Source organism: Drosophila navojoa, chromosome 2 (assembly GCF_054131105.1).
Source record: "Drosophila navojoa isolate 15081-1374.11 chromosome 2, UAZ_NAV_1.0, whole genome shotgun sequence".
In the NCBI taxonomy this organism is placed as follows: domain Eukaryota; kingdom Metazoa; phylum Arthropoda; class Insecta; order Diptera; family Drosophilidae; genus Drosophila; species Drosophila navojoa.
The window spans coordinates 468,098-494,805 of NC_142890.1; the positions used below are offsets into that span (position 1 = coordinate 468,098).

At 41.5% G+C, this 26,708-nt stretch overlaps 2 protein-coding genes across 2 annotated transcripts; one reads left to right on the forward strand and one right to left on the reverse strand.

The window, feature by feature from the left end:
• Window positions 1–13,391, forward strand: C15 (homeobox protein C15). Its single transcript, XM_018098199.3, has 4 exons — window positions 1–569; window positions 2,781–3,217; window positions 6,416–6,644; window positions 12,665–13,391. The coding sequence occupies exons 1-4, from the start codon at window positions 397–399 to the stop codon at window positions 12,864–12,866; spliced, it is 1,041 nt and encodes a 346-aa protein (XP_017953688.1). The 5' UTR covers window positions 1–396; the 3' UTR covers window positions 12,867–13,391.
• A 9,975-nt stretch (window positions 13,392–23,366) lies between these two features.
• Window positions 23,367–25,565, reverse strand: LOC108649618 (putative peptidoglycan muropeptide transporter SLC46). The gene is made up of 7 exons (XM_030386287.2): window positions 25,169–25,565; window positions 24,857–24,970; window positions 24,551–24,796; window positions 23,900–24,492; window positions 23,725–23,842; window positions 23,506–23,662; window positions 23,367–23,436 (listed from the first exon to the last, which is right to left on the reverse strand). Exons 1-7 carry the CDS (start codon window positions 25,563–25,565, stop codon window positions 23,379–23,381), a joined length of 1,683 nt encoding a protein of 560 aa, XP_030242147.2. The 3' UTR covers window positions 23,367–23,378.
• Between the last annotated feature and the right edge of the window lie 1,143 nt (window positions 25,566–26,708).

Sequence of the window (26,708 nt, forward strand, 5' to 3'; positions counted from 1 at the left end):
TGAGGCAGCGGCCGAGACAGCGACTGCGGCAGCGACACAGTCCGTCGGCATATTTTTGGTTGCATTTATGAAAAGCGTTCACGCCCGCCAGCACGCGCCCGCTAGCAGCACGGAGTTTTTTCGCTCACTCGTCGATCTCAAATCTGAGCCCAGTTCCATTTGTCGAGCCAGTTAACGGTTAACGAAATCGCGTCGCGGCCTCGTTTCATTAAAGCCAAAGCCAAAGTGTGGGGCCTATCGAAGCGCCGTCAACTGTGCAGTGAGTGAGGCAAATAAATACTCGATTCATAAGCAGATCCCGATATATATATGAGTATATATCTGAATAATCAAGAATAGAAAAAAACAAAAGTGTTGTTCAAATTGGCGCCTCACATAAGCCTGACAGCTCTCAACATGTCCAGTCACGAGGAGGATGAGCACGAGCAGGAGCACGAGCACGGCGAAGATGTTGAGGAGCAGGAAATTCACGTCGATGTCGACTCCGATTCACGAATGTCCTGCGGCAGCGGCTCAGACGTCGACATGGACAATGGCAGCTGCTATGACGAATCGGAGACTCCGCTCAGGTAAACTATTAATCAGGTGTCTACACAATTGAGTAGATATATACAAATCTTTGGTGTCAAACAGATCTGTTCATGCATTTTCATGTTTATTTAGCAACTTGAGAGCAAATTGAATGGGGCTTAGCATATATTACTTATTGTAAGGGAGCTTCTCATAATCATGCTCTGTTTACCCTGGGTGGCAGGGCATATTTGTTACATAGTGAAATTACTACAGAGTGAAATTATTCCCTCACCCTCCAGCCTCAGCATTTAAAATATGTATGTTTTATGATTTCGATTCCACAATTCGAGTCTCCGTTCGTGCCTCTCTATTTATTTCACTATCTATGTGTCTATGTCTCTATTTCTCACTCTCTCTCTCGTACACTCTATATCTTGATCATCCTGTCTGCCCCAAAGTCACTTTCTCTCTCTCTTTCTGTTTCACTCCGTCTGACTCTTCCTCGCTCTCATTATCTTGATCATCCTATCTGTCTCAAGATCACTCTCTCTCTCTCTCTCTCTCATTTTAAATCTCATCCCGCACCTTAAACAGAGTATCAGCCAGTCAGGAATGACATTTGAAACTTCTCTTAATCATTTGAAGAGACCATAAAATGAATATATTCAAATAACGCTCGCATTGTCTGACTACACAAAGTCCCATTCTTGGCGCATTTGAATAGCTAACAAGCTGATCCAATAAACGCTTTCATTCACAATCGAATCGAATCGAATCGCATTGAAACGAGCTCTCGACTCGCTCTAATTTGGGTTTGGCGTGAAAAAAGCTCTTAAACGCTAATAAATAGCCGCAGCAGACGCCAAGAAAACTTCCTGAATTTACACAGACACCTAGAAAGAGAGAGAGAGAGAGAAAGTGCTTGAGAGAGAGATGGAATCATAGGGTATGATGGAGCTGGGCATGGCCGACTCCGCCGACGATAAAAAGGCACATTAGCAAGGCGCCAAAAAACGCGCAGCGATAACAGCTCCCCAAATGGGCGCCAAACGAGTTCGAGCAACACAATGACCAGGTCCCAGTCGGGGGGCCCTGCGCATCACATGGGATTAACATTTTAATAGAGAATGCTCCATAAAACGAAGCTGAAAACACATAAAGCGAAGCGACTGTGATCCGCGAGACGCGAGACAAAAGAAGAAAGCTCATAAAATAGTTGTTCCACTGACTTATGGACGTTGTGGCTGATGCTGTTTGTCAAGTGTAGATCGGACTGGCGATTTATAGAATTCGAATCAAATGCCATTTGCATAATTACTTAATTTGCCAAGATTCATGCGAAATATTACGCATACGCAGCATATGCGCTGACGAAGGCGAAGGCTGAGCGCGAGGCGAAAACATGATTTCTGCGTGTTTCCAGCCAATACTTTAGGCCTTATCTGCAACACAGCCGAGAGCCAAGAGCCAAGAGCCAGCAGCCAACATCGAGCAGCAGCAGCAATAACTACTGAAATACACTTTGAGAAAAATTGTTGTACTCAATTCGATTGTGATGGAATAATAATAAATTTGATCTGATCTAATTTATATGCAAATCTATATTGGAAATATATTAGATATAATAATCAAAATATACTTTGATATAAAAAATGCTTTTTATATATTTATATGTGAAGGTAGTATTAATTCTGCATTTTCTTATAATTTTTTTTTTTAATTTCGCATCTCGTCAAAATTATTTTAAAGCTAAATGTAAAGCTGCATAAGAATCTAGTTACAGAATATTACCTGAATACCTACACATATAAGAAAGATGACTTGTTCTTCTCACATTGATCCGTATAATTTAGCGATTAACAGTCATTTAAGAACTGACAGCCATTTGAAATTGTCTAACATACTTAAGTTCATTTTAATCATCAAATTATGTTCAAGTTTATTTATGCTCTGTTAATTACATTCATAAAATATTTTCAAATTTAAAACATGTTTTCTGCCATTTGTTTGTCTTCAATTTGCGTAATAAATCCATTAGTTTTTCTTTAAGTGTATGCCATATGCGTGGGCAAATGTTTTCAGATTTTGGTTTGCAACATTTTAGCCATAATTAGTTCTATCTGTCTCCGTCTGACTCTGTCTGTCTCGCTCTTATCTAGTGACACCATTTATATTAATGACAGCAATAACAATAATTATAACATGTATTTCCTTTTCTTCCTCTCCCTCTCCCTCTCTCTCTCTCTCTCTCTCTCTCTTTCCTTTAGCGAATCACTGCAATCGGAGCAGACGCGCTCCTCATCCAGCGAGAATCTGCCCTTCAGTATATCGCGCCTGCTCTCGAAACCCTTTGAAACCAACAACAACAACAACAACAGCAGCAACCAACACAATAACAGCAGCAGCAACAACAACAACAACAACAATAACAACAACAGCAACTTGGATAGAAATATTGAAGAGAAAGAGCTGCAGGCAGATGAACACGATTTGGCCGCCTATAAATTGGCCAGCAGCATTGCCAATTCGACTTATGGCAGCGCCGCAGCGCTTTACTCGTATCCGCATCTTTATCCGTCGGCAGCGGCAGCGGCTGCTGGTCATGTGCTACGTGTGCCGCCGCAGCGCACGGCGCTCACCTGGGCGCTGCCGCCGTTGCATCATGCGGCGCTCGCCCATCAGGCGGTCAAGGATCGGCTGGCAGGTGAGTGAAGCACAGAGTATAAAGTGAGGTAGCCCCCAAAAAACAAGCAACAGCTACTGTTACGATGTACATGCGGTGCACGTGTGTGTGTGTGTGTGTGTGTAGCAGCCTGTAGACTGTGAGTGTGTGTTCCTTGCCTAATAAGCGCGATCAGAGAAGTCTTTTAAGCCAACATGCCTGTCGGCATGTCATTTGCCCAAGCAGTGCCACACACAAACACACACTCACACACACTCATGCACACACATGCACTGACTGGCACACACGCCCTAAAGTATAAAAACATGTTTGCCTTCAAATGCACAATCGCAGCTTAAGTCAAAGCCAAAGAACAAAAAACCGCCCAGAAGCAGAACTTTTGCTCTACTCATTTGCATATAGGTATATCTGTTTATATATACACATACATATATGTGTATATTCAGGTATAGGTATGTTCGATCCGAGCTGGATGGATGCTCGCTGTTCGCTTCCTTAATTTGTTTACATTATGAGCTTCGGTTGTTCGAACAGCGCGAGCCGCTTAAATAATGAGAACGCGTTGATTTTATTACGAATCTGCATACCCTTTTTATCAGCTGTGCTGTCAGTCGACTGGGCTCGACTGGGCTCGCCTGGGCCCAGTTAGTAGGAAGTTGGCTGCATTAACTCATATTTGTGAGCCGCAAAGCTGCTTAGCTGGACGATCGCGGTGCGATTTGCTTTTATGGCCAACATCCGCTGCGCTTCTTATTTTATATACCTTTTCGTTTTCGTTTTTGTTTTATTTTTTAGTTATTTTAATGAGCTGGTTTACATGACTTTTTAATTTCGCGCTGTGCCCCCGAAAAAGGAATTAATTACACTTTGGGCGGTCTTCAAGTGAGCTGCGGACTTGGCTCGGCCTGGCTTATTTATCGCCAGCATACCACACTTCAATGCGACGCGGCCTCAACTGACATGGGCAGCATTTAATTAGTCTCAGCTAGTGTGCGAATGTGTGAGTGTGCGAGTGTGAGAGGGAGACGAGCACTGCGAGCTGCGCAGCCTACAAACAGAAAGAAGAGATCGAAAGGGAGAGAGAGCGCGAGAGGAAGAGCCGATATATGCAAGCTAAACAGAACTTGGCCACACTCTTTCATTTTGTCATACAAGGAGAGAGAGAGGGTGAGGGAAAGGGAGATGGAGAGCGAGTGTAGCTTCCTTTGACCAGTTTCGTTTTGTCAACAACTTCGTCAGCGACATCTGTCTGTGTCTGTGTGAATGAGTGTGCCTGTGTGAGTGCGGTGTGTCGCTGCGGCTTTGCTGATAAGCTGGCGCCTTGGCTTTTTTCATTAACAAGACAAACGAGCCAGCGTCACAGTGTGACCCTTTGCCCATTGGCCGCTCCCGCTCTCTCCCTGTCCCTCTCCCTCTCCCTCTCACACTCACTCTTATGATTAATAAGCGTTGCATGTTAATTGGAATGCCGTTGCTTGGACTTTCTGCTGACAGGCGCACGCAGCAGGCGCCAATTAAATTTTTAGCCCTTTCTAGCCAAAAAGTGGCCAAATCGCATGCAAGTTCAAAGTTTAAATGCTCGAGTGTATGTATTAGCAGCTACATATTGCGCATACGCCAGGTGAGCAAGCGCCGCTAGTCTCAGCCTCTGTCTCGGCCACAGGCGCCATCAATAATGCATGCTAAAAGCTTTTAGCATTATTTTACGTATTTTCGGTAAGGCAAACGGCAGCAGCAGCAGCAGCCGCCACAGCCCACAGACAGGTTGTGAGAGTATCTTTAAGATACGCCAAGAACTGAGCCAAAACATCATAAATAAGAGGAATCCGACTGAGGGGCGGGGCGGGATTTGCTGGTAAGCCATAAAATTATGCTTACGCGAATGAGTGCTTGACTTCGCATCCTTTAAGGATATGAGCGCCTGCTTATGTGGTGCGATAAATGGCTTTTTATTGAAATTGATATTACCTGAAATATTCAAATGGCATTCAAACCCTTCCGAGCACACGTCCCACATCCATTTTTGCTGAGGGCAAATGGAAATTGAAGGGTTCCTGTGCGAAGTCACAATAAAAAACATGATTTGTCAGCTTAACACCCAGCCATACATAACGGTATTCGGCTTCGGGACTTTTCCGATTGATGGAAATTTTCGCCATTCTGTTGGGCTTTTTATTGCGGCCAATTCAGAGTTGCCTTAAGCGAAGCAAAGTTTCTTTGGGTATAAAAAGCAAGTTAAGGAATTTGGCTGAGCTGTAAATATTATAGCATTTGAAGCTCTTTGGCGATTGGAAAATGAGGAAAATTGCGAATATGGTTTATGAAATAGGTACATTTTATAAAGAAGAAGAAACGAGCACACGCACAATCTGCAATTTATGTAGGAAATATAATTGCAATCTACTGAAATTTAAAGTTTTTTCTTCATTCAATTTACTCAATTTTCTTGGAAAATACTGAATGCATTTAACTTTAGTGTTTGTAATTAATTAGAAAATTATTTTATATCTACGATATTACATAGGCTATTTTGCATTTGGGCTCGCATCTTTGAGTAATTTTTATGTGCTTAAATATTTAGCCAGATCTAACTAACAAATGACCCCTATGAGACGTTGGTCAAGCCGGTTTCAGCCGATTGTCGTCGAGGACAACGACGACGACGACAACGTTTTAATATTTTGTGGCTGTTGTTGTTGCTGTTGCTGTAGCTTGGTTGGTTCGTCTTATCGCACACAATAAACAACAACACGCAAAAGTAAGTCGACTGGCTGGAATTTTAAAAGGTTCAGCGCCAGGCAGACAAACGGACAGCCGGCCAGTCAGCCAGTTAGCCAGCGGCACAGTGCGCACCCATTAAGAGAGTCGAAGGCGGCCTTAGACTTAGGTCACATAGGCATCCTAGGAAGTACGAGGAGAGTTTATGACTCAACCTTTTGAATGAAATTGATGTCGCGTGCGTCGTCGTCGTCTTCTTCTGCCTCTGATGATAAAGGTTAAAGATCGCACTCAGACAGCGGCAATTAGGCACTCGAGTCAGTGACTCCGGCTCTTCACCAAATTGATTTCACAGCAGGTAGACACAGGTCACAGTCGCAGGGCTGCCGGAAGCAAATATCGGAAATGTCCTATTATCTATTTAGATATACTTATATATGTTTGATGTATACCTAACTAATTGCCTGAGCTACAGCTAACTGAGGACTCTCCTGCTTTCAGCTGCCTTTCCCATTGCCCGACGCATCGGACATCCGTATCAGAATCGCACGCCGCCCAAGCGAAAAAAGCCGCGCACCTCGTTCACACGCATCCAGGTGGCCGAGCTGGAGAAACGTTTCCACAAGCAAAAGTATTTGGCATCTGCCGAGCGGGCGGCACTCGCTCGCGGCCTCAAGATGACCGATGCACAGGTGAAAACGTGGTTTCAGAATCGTCGCACCAAATGGAGGTAAGTTCTACAGTTTTGAGCAACAACAAAAAATCAATATGCAATGCCCTCAAGTGCTGACAGCTAACGCCCCTGCCGCGCCTCTTTAAACTAGAAAAAAGAGAGAAAAATATAAATATATACGTATATATAAGTATATATAGCTCACTTTTATAACTGGGGGTAAAAGGTTTTTCCATTATGCATGAGCACATTAAATGAAAAAGCGCAAACCTCCCCCGCCTATCTCCGGCTCTGGCTCTAGCCTACCCATACTTGTTCCGTTTAGGGGTTGGCCCTCTGCGGGGGTGGATTCGTTCTCGTATCTAGTTTGTTAAGTCATCTGCAGCGCTTGCTCCATAATGAGCCAAGGGTTTCCTATTAGGCAAACGCTTATCATCAGCACACAAAATGGAGGCTATGAAAAACATAATCACAATTCAACTTAAGTTATACTAAGCAGGTATGAAATAGAACTTAATATAACTTTGCTTATGGAGTATATGAGTCTTGAAGATATTTACTACAACTATGAAAATATTTTTTATAAATCAAAACCTGAAAAATAGTCTGAGTCAGGAAATAATTATGCTTCTGCATTAAAATAACCTTTTTTATATAATTTAAAACCAAATTACAAAGTATCATTTGATGATAATTCATAGGAAATCATCAATTTTATATTCCGAAACTAAATGCAAATAAATCAAATCGTTCCAGTTGAGCAATACATTTAAAAAACTTAAATAAATTTCAAATTAAAAATATAAAAAATATTTTTTTATTCATAAAAGTATTTAATATTGTTCAGAAATGATGAAAAAATAGCATTGAATAAGTTTTCCAGACTAAAACTATCTACAAACAGAAATTGATGTAATCGAGAATACTAGAGCCTTGATTTGCTCTGAATTTATGTAAGCTTCATAGTTGGATAAATCGTATCTAGTGATATTAAATATTTATATATATGTTTAATTCATGTACATACACATAATGTCTACATATAAAGTATTTTATAAGCTGTCCAGCTGTTTATTCATTACCTTGATTTATGGCCCTTGCATATCCCTCAACACAGAGCAAATTTCATTTAATGAGCAATTCCAAGTGCGGAATCGCTGCCCTATCAAGCACATGAAGAATTAGAATTATTTATACTTGAAGAAAATCTACTTTATACAATATTGCAGTATTTTATTAAACGAGGCAAGATTTTGAATGTCTCCATATTTTAATTTCCATTTCTTCCTCTTAATAATTCAAAGACAATTCTGTCATGTTAGCTTTCCACCATTTCGCTCAGTGTATGCATATTATGCCAGCCATAAACATGTCACGCGCTTGTTTGTCTCTAATTTAATGAGGCATTGATGCGTTGAACGCCGTTGCGTGTCTCAAATTGTTTTCTATTTTATTATTAATATTAGAATTATAACAAAATGAATCCCTCGCCACTACACACCGCCGCCCCGTACCTACATTTATGATACATGATATGACCATATGCAATTACCATTATGATAATGACAAACGAAAAACTTTATAAAAACTGAGCAACGCTACCCTAAATACAATGAAAGCGACTGAGAGATGTGGCCCAACTTAGATAGTATACTTAGGATGTATGTACCTCAGGAAATGAATGTGAACTATCTGTCCATCTTAGTATCTACTTCAAATGTATGCAATATATAATATATATCAAGAGAAACTGTAATTATAGCTATATCATCCAGATTTAATAAGCCTTACTTGAGTACATAAATACCTTGGTTATGTGTTCTACCACACACCTGTTTCCATTCAACCCAATACCCATACCATGGGTATCTGCAAGTCGAGCACATCGAATAATATTTGTTTTGCCTTCTGCCCTCAAGCAACAGCAGCAAAACTTTTTACAGTGGGCACATTTGAGACGCGTTAATTGCCGCTTAGCAGGCTCAGCTCCCACAGCACGACAATCCCAGAAGCCAGAAGGCAGACCCGTCTCTCTCCCACACTCTCTCCCTCCCTTGCCGGCACTGCCTTCTAGCCAAGTCCTCTTTGCTGTTGGCTGTTTGGCTGTTTGGCTCTTAGAGCTTATCAGCCATTTTGGACCTAGTTTAGCTCGTAAAAATTAATGATGTAAAACGCAATTTTGTTAACGGCAATGGCCACGGCTCGTTTGTGGCTAAGTGAAATGGCAACGGCATTAAACAAGCCCCATGATTATGTATGTCTCGTAAATACAACTACATTTACATATAGTTATGCACATACATACATATATACATACATTAATGTATATTTCACATAATTGCCTTAATGCAACTGCGCGCCAAGTAATTTGAATAATTAGCACCGTTCAACATGGCGTATGAGTTATGTACACTTCAAAGATTTCCAAATATGTTGTTGTTTTTTCTTTTGCTTTCTGTAACTCGTTTTGCGGGCGCACAATAACAAAGACAAGGCATGAATCAGGGGCCTTCGCTTGTTAGTAACAACAACAGCGGCAATAAAAAAGAAACAGCAACAACAACAGTTAATAATTAACAAGAAGACGAAGAAGAAGAAGACTGAGCAATTGAATGAAGCTTGTTGCCCGTCAATTTGACAATGTGTTTAGCGAACAAGAAATTAAAAGGAGCAGCGAAAAAGAAATAACAAGCAAAACACATTTGGATGCGCTGTGACGAGCTCAAATACCTTTTTTATACATACATATGTACCTAGAAGTATATGTAAAAGGCTTTCATATGCAGCACCATGAAGATTTTCATTTGATTTTAATTAAAGAGACGTAATAATATCTATAGAATTATCTAATATTAATTATCTAATACATATATGCTATTCGCAACATGCTTTGAAAGGGCATCAAGAAGTCGTCAAGTCAAATTGTAGCTAATGGCAGACAGACAGCAGTTAGAAAGCGCTAGATGTCTAGCGCGTGCTGGCGCGGGTGTGAGAGGGATAGCATGTCTGTCAGTGGAGGAAAAAAATGGCATGTCATTGCGTACTTTGTTTTATTTGCGCTGGGGCCAAACAAATGACGGCGTCTAACGGTTGTCTGCTTGGGCAAAGATTTGCAGGAATTGAATACCCAGCGAACAGGCGACGACTGTGTGAGGCATATACACGCATATACATACATATGTATGTATACTTTAGGCGGTTGCAATGAGATTAAAATATGATATGCGATTCAAATATTTAAGTGACAAAAGAACTACAAGTCCATGAGAATATCTCAATATTTACTACAGGGTATTTCCATTTCCATTTCCATTTTGGCGCACTTAAGCTGCTTGATACTGGAAGAGTATGCATAATTTAATTAGCAACCTGCGCATAAATCAACTTGCCGTTAAACCCTTTTTAATTACACGGCCATGCATCAAACACAAAGACTTGGGCTGGGCTAAGGATGGGTGAGGGGAAGGCAGGATGTTGGGGCGAATCTTAAATTCGAGGAGCAAAACTCACACGAAATTAATTGTGTGGCATATGGCAAAGTTTTTGCCGTAGCTGCTGAAAGCTGTCTAATTAAAAATTTACACACGCACACAATGACAAATGAACTATGCGTGTGTGTGTGCGTTTGGCCTGAAGAAGTTGTTGGCAAAAACTTGAACCGCAAGACGAAAAATCAATTTGGCAAAGAGCAAAGTTTGCTGGGCCCAAAGCAAAAACAAAGCGAGAAAGAAAATCAAATGAAATTAATTGCAGCTGCGTTTGGCCATTTGTAAATTAACTTTGAAGCTGCGACGTTAAGGCACGTGTCCTGGCCAGGCCGAAATCTTGGCCAAGTCCTGCGGGACTAGCTGGGGCCAGCCAATTAATGGACTGGCTAAATTGTTATGTCTTGAAAGATAATTACCCGAGGGTCCCAAAAACATTATTTTCTCTCTATGTGTCGGTGTGTGTGTGCGTCTGTGAAATGATTTTAATTAGCTGCTTTCGGCTGGCATTTGAGCAGCTGCTAACAGCGCGACAATTGACTTGCCATTAAATTTGTTACCACATTTATCACCCGCTGCCCCGATTTTTCTTCCTCTCCCGCTCTCTCTCTCTCTCTCTCTCTCTCTCTCTCTCTCTCTCTCTCTCTCTCTCTCTCTCTCTCTCTCTCTCTCTCTCTCTCTCTCTCTCTCTCTCTCTCTCTCTCTCTCTCCTACAATTTTTCGCTCTCTATTTCTGTGTGAGTGTGTCGTGCTTTAATAAACATTTTAGCCTAATGCCTGACCATTATTTATCGTGAACACAGCAACAACAACAACAACAGCAACATTTTCATCGCCCTGGCGCCAAAAGACAAACAGTTAACATTTGTAAAGCGTTTTCCATTTCCACCTCGATAAAACAAAAAACCCAAAAAATCAAAAACAAAAAACTCTCGTGCTGCACAAGATAAATTACAGTCGTGCTGCCTCTATTTCTGTCTCTGTTGCGCTTCAATTAAGCCCAGAGGCTGTCGTGTGTCTCTGTCTCTACCTCACTCGCTCTTTCTTTCTCTCTCTCTCTCTCTATCTCTCGGTTGCGCTTAAATTAAGCCCGCACACATACTCAATCATACACACACACACACACACAGTTTTGGCTGCTGCCTGTAGCGCTCTCTCTCTCCCTTTCTCTCTCTGTTCCGCTCAAATTAAGCTCTTTACACACACACACACACACATAGTTTGCTTTGCCTTTGGAGTTTTTAATCAATTTTTGTTGAATTTTTCATGCGGTAGCTGTAAAAATGCCTCGCAGATAAAGCATCCAAAAATGCCAGAAAGTAAAAGTGAAATACTACCCATAGTCGCATAATATATAACTCACTCAAACTGAATGCCAGACATAGAAATTGCAGTTGTTGTTGCTGTTGCTGTTGTTACATCTCTTTGCCGTGTTGAGCAATAATTGAATTAGAGTGGACCAAAATAAATCTATTGTATATGTATGCACATATTTACTTCACTTCTAGTAGGGGTCAGAGAAAATATCAAAGTAAACTCTGTGCACGAAATTACCTGCTTTATCTCTTTTGCCATTCAGCTAACAATCATCCAATTCGGCAATGATATTGATGAATTTTTAATAAGCTCGCATTCGAGTTATGAACTTTTAGTTTGAATGATGACATTGCTGATGAAAGCCTTAATGATAGCATATTTAACTACATGTAATACTACGAATGATATGTGTGGGTCATACACACACACACACAAACACGCACACATACACTGGAACTAACGAGCCAAGTATTTAGGATAGTAATTACACGGGACAAAAACTTTAGCTGGCAACCATAAGAACTTCATTAGATCATGAAATATTCAATATGGCGCAAAGGCAAAAACAACCACCCCAACGTCTATCTCTCTGTGGGTGAGTGTGTGTGTGTGTGTGTGCCTGTGTGTGTCGGTGCTTGTGTGTGTGGCCACAATTAGAGCACAAATGCTGCGCAAACGCAAGATGCAAAGGCAAAGGGAAAGCGCAAGACTAAAGTGGAACTGGAAGGAGAATGGGAAGTAGAAAGAAGAAGCGTAAAAGGGAATGAAGCAAATGCTGCAGCAATGCGAAATTGCATTTACAGTTGCAACAACTGCCAATGGAAGTGGAACTGGGAAAGGGCAATGAGAATGGGAATGGGAATGGAATGGCTGGGAATGGAACTGTTGCTGCTGCAGCAAAGCGCAGTTGCAATTACAGTTGAATAATTGATGGCCACAGGAGTTGTTGCCGCTCTTAAATCCCATTTAAGCGCAGCATTTAAAATGTAATTTAACGGCAAAGCGACTCGAAATTAATTTTCAATAAAACAAAAGCGAAACAGTCAGGGCCAGGCTATAAGTGAGCGTTGTGAATTGTGGGCAATCAGCATATTTGATTCGATTACTTTGAAATGGCTCTGCATACCTGCTGCCCCACCTGTCCGTTATATGTAGGTCTAGCTAACCATATGTACTTTAGCCATAATGAATATTCACATTAGTCGATGTCAATGTATAGATAAAGCTCATCAAAACTCACTCACTATTTCTCCCTTTCTCTCTCTTTGCTTGCAGGCGTCAGACGGCGGAGGAGCGCGAGGCGGAGCGACAGGCAGCCAATCGGCTGATGTTATCACTGCAGGCGGAGGCCATTAGCAAGGGCTTTGCGCCACCCGCTGCGCCGCTCAGCACACAGTCCGGCGTAAATGGAGCTCCGCTGGCGGCGCTGCACGGCTTGCAGCCCTGGGCGGAGGCGTCCCATGCAGCGGGCTGCTAATTGTCAAATGGTAGATCGTATATATGCACATACACGTAGCACTATCTACACATGTGTCTGTGTGTGTGCATATGTGTATAAGGTTTATTTGTGATAAAGTTTGCTTTGTAAATAGAGTTGAAAAACGGAATGGGCACAGCGAAGCCCCGAACCAGACGAATCAATCAATTTGTAAATATGTAGCTTTACTTTCCCTATAAAATACAGTAGTTACACCATATAATCATATGCTTAAGAACTCGATGTAAGTTTAAGTAGTTTCCTTTAGTTTGTAGCGCAGTGTTTGCATGATTTAATTTTCAACTTCAGTTGTTCAACACCTCTCAAAGTCTCACAAAATGTCAACTCTATAGAGCATACACATATACATATGTAATAGTTTATAAAGTATAAAAGAATTTTAAATATACGGCTTGTATTGTATGTTAGTTCGTAAGTCGAATGGCATTACCTAGTATTATAATTATAAATAACTATTGCAAGATATAAATAACTGAAATAAATACATTACGAAATCAAAGAAAACACACTGTTTTAATACTTATCTTTTGGATTCTTTTTGGATTCTCTCATTGATATTTCGAAACAAGAACATTAAGATCCCTCGGTTTTTTTCCGTTTCTAGCATTCGAATACATTCAATGCTCTGTGACATGACAGTGACTAGAAGATGCAATCCTTTCCCCAATATAAGTGAGTCCTCTTCAGTTGCATGAAAATTATCCAACGGAACTACTGGACCTGTGTGTTGATCCCATCAATAGAGTCCTCGTTACTTAATCCTGTTGCCAAGCATTTGTAGTCTTGAGTGCCTTAATGAGCGAAATTTAATTTAATTCACATTAATTTTGATGTATGACGCTTTGAGACAGGATATAATATTCTAATGCCATATGCTATATAGCCCGACAAAAAGATGCGAGCAACAAAGAGGTAGAAAAAACCAACAACAATTAGTTGACTGGAGTGGAGTTCTCTATAATGATAATCCTGGCGGCCTTTCATTATAAATATATTACGTGTTTTTGCTGCGCTTCAAAGGCAAAACAAACACAGAGAATGCCGCCAGGTCGACAGTCAGCAGGTAGTTCTCACTCCCTCCCTCTCTCTCACACTCTCTCGCTCCCTCTCTCACTCAGAAAGGGATCTTAAAGTGTTGGTTGCTGTCACATTAGCCTCGACTGCGACTCCTACGAGTTTGGCAAGGTGGTCGGCCGCTGGTTGCGGAAGTAAACCATTTGCCAACAAGTTGAAAGGGAAGGCGCCACACAATGTTGCAGACGGAACGGCAGACGAGCCGCTCTGTCGGGCGATCAAATGGTATTTTTATTGAAACTTCCAGAGAGACACCTTTTCAATTTGGCTGCCTTTTGCCGCTTTGCTACTCGGAAATATATCGCATAAATTGCGTTTAATTGGACAATTTTGTGGGTTTTTATTTCTTTGTTAGCTTGTAATGAGGCTCGCCGGAGAGATCCTTCGGGCTGTGCGCCATTGCATGCGCCAGCCGAGCCAGCCTCGACAGCTCCGCCAGCCACGCCAGCCTGTTTTCTCGTCAGAGGGGGTTCTTGACTCTAATTGGCGCAGTTTGTGGAAACTGGAAGTCAGCCCAGGTTTTTGATTGATTATTGAGCCAAGCTGCGGACAGCAGTCAACGGCCAACGGCCAACGGCCAACGGCCAGAAGCTGCAGCCACAATCTATTTGTGTCCACTTAGTGAAATGACAGGCGCCAGAGACAGAGAGAATGAGAGCGGGGAGGAGAGAGACGTGGGAGATGTGGGTGATTGCCGAAAATCAGCAAAAAGAAAACCAAATTGAAAGTGACCAACAGAGGGTGGCATCCAACTGCTCGTCGAGTCGGCATACGAAAGCAGACAAGAGTATTCACTTTGGTTGAGTGCGCACGACTAACAGATACCCAGAGCACTACGGTTTGAGATGTGTGATCGAAATTAATCTTTCGGGGAATGGCCCTCAGAAATGTCAGTATATCAAGGATCTGCTACAAACGGACGAATGGACTTGTTTGCTGCTTTAATCTGGAGTAAAATATACTAGTAAATGTCAGGCACAGAAACAATATACCCTGCGTGTCCTGCACTCAATGTGTGCAGGGTATACAAATACAAATGAACAGCCATGCGGTTGGTCAACAAGACAGCAAAGAGCAGAGGCGTGGGGCTGGACTGGGCTGAGTGGAACCGAGCGATGAGTGGCTGAGTGGGAGGACAGCACAGAGCAGGATTTTGCGAGTCGCAACCTCTTGGCCAGCCAGCTGGCATGTCAATTTGGATTATGGCAATGGATTGAACGGGATTTAAGGCCAAGTCGAAGCTCTTTTCAAATTAGTTTTTCAGCCTTTTCCCACATAGCTGCAATTTCATATTAAAATTCTGAACAATCGAGCAGAGGCTAGCCTTCGGGGGAATTGCGCTGACAATGCTCGGCCAGAACTTTGACAGGCATTCACAGAAGTTACAATCGCAGTCACTGTTGCAGTCACAGTAGACGGCGCACAGTGACAGCGAATAATTAGCGGACATCATGGAGACATTTAAATTAAATATGAGTTTGCTATTGTTGTGTGCCGCTGTTGCTGTTGCTTTTGCTTTTGTTGCTTGGCTAACGTTGAGCACGTCTAGCCTCTAATTATGGCCGTCGCTGGTTGGTTGCCTGCTTGGCTGGCTGGCCTGTCAACCTGCCACATGGCAGTCATAAAACCAAAAAATGTCATAAAGGAAGCCATTTTTAACAGCGTACCTAAAAGCAAACACAGCGCAAGGAATTCATCTGCAACTGATCGACTATAAGTTACCCTTTGCTTGAAGGAGAGAATCAACTTACTTAGCAATATTTATATCATCATTAATAGACTTCAGCTATATGCATCAGGTATTTGCATCTCATGATATTCTGTATATATCATGATATTTTACATTACTTTACTTTTATTGTATCATTTTGGATCATTATGATTGATGTATAGAGGTACTTTCAGGTGTCCCAGTTAATATGATTTATTTTCAATTCATCTGAACTATCTCTATGAGTAGAACTACCCTATAACAAAGATATATCTAGAGCTAACTATCTTTGGCAAACAGCGAGCTGTCATTAGTTCTCTCTGTCGTCGTGTGTCTGGGTGGGTGTGTGTGCAGGTCTATTACTGTAAATGAGTTAAAAAATGGAGTAAGTGGAGTGAGAAGCACGCTCTACATCCCCCTTTAAGCAAGGGCAGCCATTAAACCCAGTTTTTGTGTTTTATTTTATTGTTGTTGTTGCTATTTACCGGATCTACCACTAGAATTTGGGATCCGGTGCTACGGCGACAACTAACAACAACGACTAACAGCACTTCTAATGACCACACAGCGCCGTTCTCCAAATTAATCATTTGGCCCCTCATTAGTTTCATTGCGTATTTTTTATTTTTATAGCCTGAACTCATTGACAGCGGGCGAAACAGGGTATTTTAGTTTTGTGGATGTGTATGTAGCAGGCGGTATTAGGCGTGGCAGACACATCAACTTTTTGAGCAGTATGAGGAGTTGACTTGATTTCTTTATATATTTACATTCATTTAGTATCTAAACTACTTATTGATAAAAGTCGAATATTATTACCGATAGAGACTTACCTCAAATTTAGGTTATCGAAATGAACATGCAGACAAGCAATATTTCCTTTTAGATAAATTTCCTCTGATTCCTCAAAAAATACTAGTCTTTCAGCTTGCTAGACACAAATTCATATATTATGTACATATGTTTCTCTAGGACTTTAGGGTATCTTCTAGTCGGGTACTCCTGTGCAAAACACTTTAGTTTGCATGTATATTTAGTATTTTTTTGTTACTTCTCTCTGTTTGTTGTGGACAAAGCATATGCTAATAGCTCATGAATGACACGTTGCTTTGTCGTTGATTTGTCGCTGCTTTGTCGCTGGCTATGGCCAATAAATTGGCTAGCTAAATGATACCGACAAACTCTCCCCGAAATCGCGATAGATCCATGGAGAATATCAGTCATTATAAATACCCTTGTACAGAGCCAGCTGGGTCAAAACACATGACATGGGAGACATCGCCTCAAAATGTAATTAAATCAATTTTAAATTTATGACAATTTTAAATGTAGTTATTTATTTTGCTTAGCGCATTAGTTTTACTACTTATCGGCGCTCAGGCTGCTCAGTCTGCAAGCCGTGCTGAGACAATGCCAATAAAAATTCTAATAGTATGATAATATGGTTAGTATTTTATATGAGCATAGTATCATTATCAGTATCTATATGCCAGTATTTATGCAACTCATAAGATATTGATTACTATAATTAATATATACTTACTATACCTCAAACCCATGAATTCCTTCGAGTGCCCGCCATTTGATTGGTATGCCACTATTACCTCTATGCCTCTAAGGTCAGTTAGAATTTTACAAATATAGTTGGCAGGCAGTCTTATCTGCTAACACTCGACTTAATTGTTGTTCTCAAGTATGTCAATTAATAAAAGTCAAAGTCGATAAAAATACAAAATTGTCAAAGGGGCGGCAAGTGCCTAACCTGTCTAATCAGCATGCGGACTGATAAGAGAGCTTGACAACTATTTCGGAACATATCTATGCAAATGCATATGTGGCTATATCTATTCTGATTGATTGACCCTTCCAAGGCAATAAGAGTAAAAACGTTTTGCTGCACTTAGGAGATACATCAGGCGTTCGGAGTGTAGAAAACTTCGTGTTTCACACTTTCACATGAAAATTTAATCAAGTTGTTTTCAATTGAGTGCAAAATCACATCAGCCAGGCATAAAACAGAGAGTGAAAAGTGAGGAGTCTAAGGTGGGAGGTACAGGCAGCACTCCCAAACAGCGAACCAGTAGACCGACAGACAGACAGACATACAGACAAAGGGAATTGAGTGGTCAGCCAAGCTAAGAGGGGTTGGTTTGGCATTCGTGTAACCCCGACTACGAAGTGTCAACAGCAACTGGATCTGGATGAGGATTGTGAACTGCGGACTGTCGAATGCGGCACGTTCTACGATTTCACGTATTTATTGCCAAAACACACAAATTTATAACCAGCCAATAAAAGCAACTTTGACGAGGAACAGCTACGAAAATAACATTTCAATTTTATGGCCTGGTCTAAAAAAGGAAAATGGCCAGAAGAGCGACTCATCAAATATTGAAAAGGCCGGAAAATTTATGCCGAATTCCATTAGAGTTATGGCGTGAAAATTGTTTAAAGCAAATCAATGCCACAATTAAGAGGAGGAGAACGAGAACGAGAAAGAGAACGAGAATGAGGAGGAGGAGAGGGAGAGAAGGCGGGCTGCAAAAGGTGGACTAGAGCTAAGTAATCAAGCTACTTCGGGTCAATTTTTTGTTTGGCACAAATCTCTAAAGTCTATTTAAGCAGCAAAACTGTTCAAATATTCAAGTCAAATTGTTTGAGATTCCCACTTGCCGTAGCTCGATTTTAATTTCATTTGTATATTTGACAGCCTTTGAATGCCCTGTTCCACAATTGATAAGACGGAGTATATGTGACTTGCCTTTGATTACTACTTAAATAGATTTATATATTTGTATATTTATATTATATTTATAAATATATTTAAATTTACATTTAAATGCTTGAAAAGTTCATATTGATTAAAATTATTTCTTTATACATTATGTCTTAGCAAGAGTTATTCTCTTTCTCTTTCCAAAAGAAATCTTTGTATCTACAGGATATTTCATATTGGAGCTTGATCTTATCCTTTTCATTTAACTCTGTCCCTTCTTTAGCAGAATTGACAATTGTCTAATTCCACAGCAGGGTATCTTCTAGGCAGTCAATCCCAATTTCCCTCTGTCTCTGCCAAGTCACTCTCATTTCGCTTTCATGTTTTGCATTAGATTGTGCCTCAGTCCCAATTGTCCGTTTCATGGACTCGCAGCATTTGCATTTTTTATTTGCTAAAGCAAGAATCTGACCTTTTTCTTTTCTTCTGCCGTGCTACGGCTCGCCTGTCCTTGGCCGTATCCTTATCTTTATCCTTGTCTTCGTCCGCCTCTCTAAGTGGCCTTCAGGGTAAATTTTGATTTTTGCGTAATTTTTCCAGAGTCCAGAGCCGAGTCAAAAATTGGAGGCGGCGCCATAAATAATGCAGCGAGCAAATCCAAATCCAGCAGTTGCCACGAATCACATCGAGGCCAGAAGTGTTCACGCACATTACAACAAAAAGAAGTACGGCAAAGTCGGGTATAACCAAGCTGCTGATACTCGCATTGCAGATCTATCCATACAGTGAAGCGCTCTAATCTCAACTCAGAGACTATCGAAGATACATGAATATAGGAGTATACCCAATATAGAAGTCCTCAGCTTTAGTCCAGGCCAGCAAAGAGACAGATAGAGGAACAGAAGCTGTTAAGGGAAACAGATATACCCTCTTTACAGTAAAGAGAGCATGCAGTGCAGAACAGAAGCGGGACAGTGAGATGAAAATTGAAATGAAACGAAACTCATTTGGATATCCGGGTAGTTTGGCATTCCGTTTGCCCGGCCAGAAACTTTTCCCAAATGCATATTAAAATACGCAAGTCCCACAGATTTTTTGTTGCTGGCCAAATAAATGCCTGGCCGTAAAAGTAAACGACAAACGAATGGGCCAAACAATAAAAAGCAAGTTCACGACTTGCGACACACGACAAGCGAACGTAAAAACGGACGGAGGGAGAGAGAGAGAGAGAGAGAGAGAGAGAGAGGGCCCTGCGAGAGTGTGGGATATTGGCCATGTCATGTTCATGTTGACTAATGTTTAACGAGCACAACTTGTCCTTGTTGATGTTGTTTATGAACCTGCCAGCGACTTCGACTGCGCATCAACCACCCTCTGCCTCTATCTCTGCCAACCCCACCCGCTCCTCCTCCCCATCCACATCCCCATTCCTCTCCGACTATTCAAATCCCTGCGGTGCCCGGCTGCGTATCGCGGCGAGCATTGACGCGCGTGCCTCGCTTCTCGTGACTCGTGACTCGCGAGACGAGGCAGCATTTCAAATTGATGAAGTTGAAAGCCCAAATAATGCTAAGGGCTGCTTGAGAGAGTGCGCAGGGAGGGGGTGGGCTTAGCAGCCCCCTCAGGCAGCAATCGGTGTCAATTGTGTAATTGCCGAATGTTGTTTTCAAATATTTAATTGAAAGGGTGTTTTGCGCATTATCCCTGTTGTTGAAGGACTTGCCATTTCGTGGTTACACGCGTATCCTGTTACAAATCCAGTGTGAATGTCGTTTTGCCTGCTCTTTAATATAATTGTTATCCGCTTGTCCCTGCCAGGGGGTGTTGACTGTTTCTCTGTTTGTTTTCCTCCTGCAGCGGCAAGTGTTGAGATTTCGATACAAATGTTGACCCCAGGCACTACAGTTAGAGCAGATGCTACAAATAGATAGCAACACTAAATAATCCTGGGAAAGTTCCGAAAACTTGAGCTCGAATAATCGGAAAGGATTTTGCAATGTCCGTTCTAATTGCTTTTTAAGTAAGATTTATGAAAAGGTCCGATCAATGCTAAGCCATCAATCAGTCAGTCGATCAGGTGCATAAACTTTAGTATAAAATTTAAAGCTATGTGGGTCTGTGTCTCATTAATTGGTAAGTTAGTTAGTCAATCATTCAATCAGTGAGTCTTCTGATTTTGTTATTATCAAATAGAATGTGATTAATTAATAGTTTGTTCGATTGATTGATATTATAATTTTACAAACCTTCTTAGACAATTGTTAATATTGACTGCAAGTCACTAAATAATTGATTGACTGATTGATGACTGATAATTGTAATGCAATGAATAGTACTGTAAAAATTGATTATAGAATTCGAGTTTTACTGCCTTCCATCAAATGACGAATTGAATCTCATTTAAAAGGAAAACTGAACGGAAATGCTTTTCAAGCTTCACTTCAGTTGTGCTTAAGAGACAGTTTCTGACCACTCAATTTGCAGGTGCTACAATCAATTTGATGTCCTTGTCGGCAGCTCGCCCAGGACATCTGATGCCGCCCGGCTGCTCACTTGAGCTGCCAATGATAGGGCGTTAAAAGCAGCTTTCAATACAGTTTACGCAGCTCCGACTGGCGCCTAGCTGCGAGCCAGGCCCCTAGATGCCAGGGACAGGCGACAGTCGATGACGACAGGACCAAAGAACGACAGCGGCGAACGGGCGAACGGGCGAAAGGCAATTCCGATTGCATTTTAATGCAATTACATACAAGTGAAGCCCCTGGGAGGGCGTGCCGTGGTGCCACTTGACACCACCCCAAAGGTCCACTTGACATTGACAATAAACAGCGCAGCATCGCCGCTGCTGCTTCTGCTGCTGCATTGTTGAAATATGTCCTGCGTCCTTAATTTCACTTTTGTATATTTTTTTGGTTTGCTGGGACTCGATTCAGCTGCAGCCTGTCGCAGATTAAAAGATATAAATTCATATTCCCCGAGCAGCCGGGGGTGATGCGTGCGAAGCGTGTCCTCTCTCTCTCTCCCCCTCTCTTTGGCACTGTTGTGCGTCCTGGCTCATGCGTCTCCTGCCCTCCCCGAGGATCGATTAGCTTGTTAGGAATTCAATTTGAAAACATCGTTTTCCATGGCTCGCTCTGTCATATATATCTCTCTCTCTCTCTCTCTTCGGGAAGGGATTGCGTGAATGATGAGCCAGCTCAGCTTTATGGCAGCCAGTTTGATTTTGCCATCTCAGGCGCTGCTACAGGTGCAGTACAGGCACAGTGCGACCTCGCTGCCATGTCCAAACCACTTAAAGTAATTAACAGCAAGAAGCTGCTGCTCACTTGTTTCTTTTCTTTTTGCCTTCGGCTGCTCTGGCTTAGCGTCAACCCCGCTTCAAGTCCGATGGCGGCTGTTTCTCGTCAGGACTCTGGCCTCAGGACGTAGCGCTCAGGACATTATCACGTGCCTCGACATGCATTTCGCATCGAAGTGCGCACAGCATTTGTCGTTAAGGCGCAATTATATCCGCGTGCATATATCTTCTACGCCAAATGAATAAAAATGATTTGATTTCTGCTTTCGTTTTATGAATATTGAATGAAATTTTGCATATACATAAGCCCACGTCGATTTCAAACTGGAAAGATTATGAGCTGAATGAATTCCTCCTGAACATAACTTGAGAAAAATTCTTTATACCTATAACCATTATATACCCTGAGGATATTCAAGAATATATGTTTTCTTTTTTTACCATATTTATTTAACAAATGTATATTTATAGCAAATCCCAAGACTTTTACAGCAACCGCAATTTAGTTTCGCATCGATTTTTCAACCCGTTTCGATTTAATGTGCATCATAATCGGCTGACTCCAAACGCTCAAACGGGTGAGCCCCCATCTGTGGCCCCATCTTGGGTTATTTGATTGATGATATTGCTAAGGACTTGCAGATTATCCTTCTAGCGGTATTATTTATTGAAAGCCACTTATGGTTCTATAATGAACTGTCTCAGCATATGACTTAGTTGACTCATTCCGTATATTATTATACTATGAATAATCATAGATTATGAATAGATATTTAATGATTAGAAAAGTGTTAAAAAAGACTGCTAATTTCTGCATTAAACTGTACTTTTACCGCATTTTTTGTCCGTGTATCAGCTCATTGTTCTCAATTCACTAAGGTAGTAAGTAGTTCATTTGAACTATTCATTCACTGAACAAAATGGCGCAACACAAAAGTTATGCCAATATCAACGGTTAATTAACTTGCTCATATAGGCGTTGGAAATGACCTCAAAACGAGTCTTAATTTGTTGGCTTCAAACACGAACCACAGGTGGCGCTACGCCTATGTTAGCACAGATATCAACCTAGCGTAGACAGAAACCCAGAGTTTTCAGAATTTTAAATGGGATTTGAATTGATTAAAAATCTAGTTATGGACCGCTTTGCATGTATTATTAAGTGTTTCAACAACAAATTTATGGAAATATTGATGAATGAACACAAAGCCTAATTTTAATTGTGTGTGTATATGTGTGTGCTATTCTGTATTCTAGCTGGCCAAGGCATTCTTCAACACATTTAGAATGATCATGATTTTAGAAAAATAAAGCTATTAAGTTATTGCAGATGATTTATGGTACACAGTAAAAAAAAGTCTCTAAGACTTGATTTCGGTTTGGTATATTTACTTGATTCATTTTTTTTTTTTTTTTTAATTTTTATATGTGATTGTTGGTTGACAATTGTTTTCCATACTTGGCAAAGGCGGAATTACGAGGGTTAACATTTTTCGAACCTGGAGCAAGTAGTACGGAATAAAATTGTTTCGCCATTAGACAAGTCTAACATCCATTGAGGCTGAGGTTGTATATAGAACTTTGTATGTCTAGATTCGTATAGAGTACTTCTAATTAGCTCATCTCAGCTCATGATTTCTATGTCATTCGGGGCATTCGCCTGCCCATCGCCGCCGTTCGATTTTGGGCTAGCTACACGGAATCCCTTTGCTCTTTGGTCTTTCGATTACGCAACACGAAATAGCAACAGCTGCAAAAGGACAACAGATTATAGACAATATCTACATATAAATCGAAAACAATTTACTTGAAAACTTACACGAAGACAAGAACGTTGGGCACGAAGAAGATTTCGCCAAACAGAAAGAAGGCGCCTGGAAATGTGTCCACTGTATTTTTATAGATCAGACTGTAGATGGGAGGAAATATGATTAGGACCATTGGCTCGATGATGCCAAAGATGGAGTACATTTTGCCTCAAAAGGAGAATATAACAACGATAATAAAAACACGGAAAATAATTTACATGAGAACTCACTTTGGTCATCTCCCTCCACAATGCTGCTGCCAATGCTCTTGATGGTAATGCCGCGCAGACTGACAAACATGTTCACGACGCTCGCGACGTAGAAGGACGTGGTATCAGTGGCAAGGGCCTGAAACAAATTAAATTTTAATTAAAGCTTATCCAAATCAATTCTAGATATACATACAAACATCACACGCGAACAGACAACGGCCAGAGCGGAGATTATGCCAATGGAGGGATCCGACAACTTGAGCAGTTTGCTAAGGATAACCGTGCCTATGAAAGTACCCAAAAGTCCCAGAAGGCCGGACATTGTTTGAAAAATGGAAAACACTGTACCATTCCAATTCAACTTTCTCAAGGCGAAGGGATACCAATAGTCAGTCTCACCCACCGCCGGGCCCGCTATCAGAAAAAAGGCCAAGATGAGCAGAAGTAATAGAAGCCGTCCGTTATTCTTGCGCTTGATCAAAGGAAATCGTAAGCACTCCATCGCCAATGTGGGATCAAAGAGTTCCTTCAGCAAAGAACGTTTCACAGGCACAGGCGGTGGCTCCACTTTGGGTGGCTCCAGATGTGGCGTCAATTGGAAGTTAACATTCTTGCCCACAGGCAGCTCATCCAAGGTGGTTTGCTCATAGGCCATATTATCCGCGGCATGACTCGCCAGCGGGCTAGGCGTTTCATATGTCTTGGGCCGTGGCTTGATCTCCGTGACGAAGAAGATTATACAAAGTATGGCGATAATTTGAAAAACAATGGCGGTAGCAAACGAAACTAAAACGAATAAATATAATGAAAAGAAAGAGTATATAAAAGAGCGTATCCAACCCACCTATGTAGCCAAATGCGTTGAAGAGATATCCACTGAAGACGATCATAAATTGAGCTCCGCTATAAAACATAGCAAAGATGCCAAACCGAAAGATGCGGTCCTCCTTGGGAGTGGCTATCGTCATATAGCTATAGATCGCCATATAGCAGAGGGTCTGACCGCCGCAAATCGCAGGCACAATCGCCTCCAGGTACATTCCGAACTCCATCGGAAGACTATCGAAGAAAATGGCCGAAATTAGGAGACCTGCAAAGTACTTCATGTTAATCTAATCTGCCCAATAATCCAGTCTTACGAACCACTTACAGGTGAACATTAGAGCTTCGCCCACGATGGGTATAATCATGCATAGCTTGCGCTTGTTGTATTTGTCTGCCCAGCCTCCGGCGAAGAGCATTATAATGAATGAAAATATGGCGGCTAACGGATAGATAAGATTATGAATTCAAACTGAATACCAATCTGAAACTGAAGCTTGAATTGAAAATAGCAATAGTTATCTATTGTTGTTGTGTAAATCGTTTCAATTTGCACTACTCAAAACTGGTTTCCCTTACTTAGACTATCTATGTATATGAATGACAAAATTATTAAGATAAATATAGACTCAGAGATTACCTAAGGGCGCGCGTTTTCCCGAAACATCCGCTGACAGCCTCTGGGACTCCTCCTGAGCTTTGCAGACCGTATACTTGAATCCCGTCGAGTTCACGCCCAGTAGAGCTTCGCCCATGGAGGCACCATTCGTCGTATTGTCAAACTTGTATGTGTCGCAATCGATGCCCAGCTCCACTTTATCCAAGGTGGCCATGCAGGTGGCTCGGTTGTAGCCCAGGTTGACACGACATGCCTTTTCCAGGGGGAAGCTTTTTAGGGCTACATGGTCGAGTACGGATGCCATTAAGTAGAAGAAGAAGAATGACTCGATCACCAAATATCGACGATAGTGCCAAAGCCTTTGCATATAATTCAGCTTGGGGTCCGGCTCGTCGGTAGCTTTATGTGATACTTCCATACGTCACACCAAGCACTTAAATTGAACTGTCGTCTGATCAGGCAGCACAACGGCTCATAAATACGTACGAGAAACTTGTTTGATTAAATTTTTTTAATTCTTTGATCTCGTTTTATTTCTGTTTGATAGATTTTGGAATCACTATGATGAGAGGCAGGCTGCATGGAAGAGAATGTGTTCCGCTTTCATTGCCGCTCGCCCATTAACTCTCGATCGAGATTTGTGTGCTGTTGAGTGTTCTACCACACTTAAATTCCAATATTAATTACTGTGAATAAAGTCAAGGTCGGCTGGCATTTCCGTTTCCGCTGTAGTTCGTCCAGCGATGAGCGCGATTCTGATTGTTGCCTACATCGGTCTTGATTTTTATCTTCTTCACATGCATATGTATATGAAATTCCCTACTTTTTGCTTTTCTAGCAGATACCAATGCTCAGAATCACATCTGAGCCAGAGCCTACCACAATACAGCCAATGCGCAGCAGCAGAGCCGATCGATCAGTAGAGAAGAGCCAGTCCGAAGCGGCAGAGCCGACTCGAAGCAGCCGAACATCAAAACGACACCACAACAGAGCCGAACATCGCGATCAGCTATGCAAAGCGATGACCAAGTTAACAGTTTGACGTCACTGCGATATAAAAGCAGAGACATCAACCTACTAGCCAAGACACACCTTAAAGCATATAAGAGTTGATAGAATGCTTCATTTTACGGAAATATTCACCATCTGTTATTAATCTCAAATGTGTGGGTGTATATGTGAAAATATTTTTGAGCAGCTGCAATGCTTAAAGTAGCAGAGAGCGTTCCCATTGGTCGGCTGGCACGAGCCCTACATGGCAATGGGCTTAAAATTTGAGCGCGACTTAGACTTTCAGTAAAAGCAGCCCTATATATAAGGGAAAGTACTTGGAGGAAATACTCAAAGGAATACGTACAGAAATACTTGGAAGCAATACAAAGAGGAAATAAAAGAAACAGTGGAAGCACTCAGAGGAAATACTTGGTGCAAATACGGGGCTATTTGAACTTTTTGTCAGCTGTTTTGGTATACTAGTTACTTTATCCAACAGAATTTAAGGAAGTCTGCATCTAAAGATGTAGGAGATGTAGTTTTACAACTGATTTTAGAAACATAATCG

What these genes read in the sequence shown, in the direction of transcription:
- C15 (XM_018098199.3), top strand. Translation starts at nt 397, where the DNA reads ATGTCCAGTCACGAGGAGGATGAGCACGAGCAGGAGCACGAGCACGGC. An exon ending in GAATCGGAGACTCCGCTCAG is followed by an intron (nt 570 to 2,780) that starts GTAAACTATTAA and finishes TCTTTCCTTTAG; the next exon opens with CGAATCACTGCAATCGGAGC. An exon ending in AATCGTCGCACCAAATGGAG is followed by an intron (nt 6,645 to 12,664) that starts GTAAGTTCTACA and finishes CTTTGCTTGCAG; the next exon opens with GCGTCAGACGGCGGAGGAGC.
- LOC108649618 (XM_030386287.2), bottom strand. Translation starts at nt 25,565, where the DNA reads ATGGAAGTATCACATAAAGCTACCGACGAGCCGGACCCCAAGCTGAAT. An exon ending in CAACGCATTTGGCTACATAG is followed by an intron (nt 24,493 to 24,550) that starts GTGGGTTGGATA and finishes TATTCGTTTTAG; the next exon opens with TTTCGTTTGCTACCGCCATT. An exon ending in CCCAACGTTCTTGTCTTCGT is followed by an intron (nt 23,437 to 23,505) that starts GTAAGTTTTCAA and finishes GTCCTTTTGCAG; the next exon opens with CTGTTGCTATTTCGTGTTGC.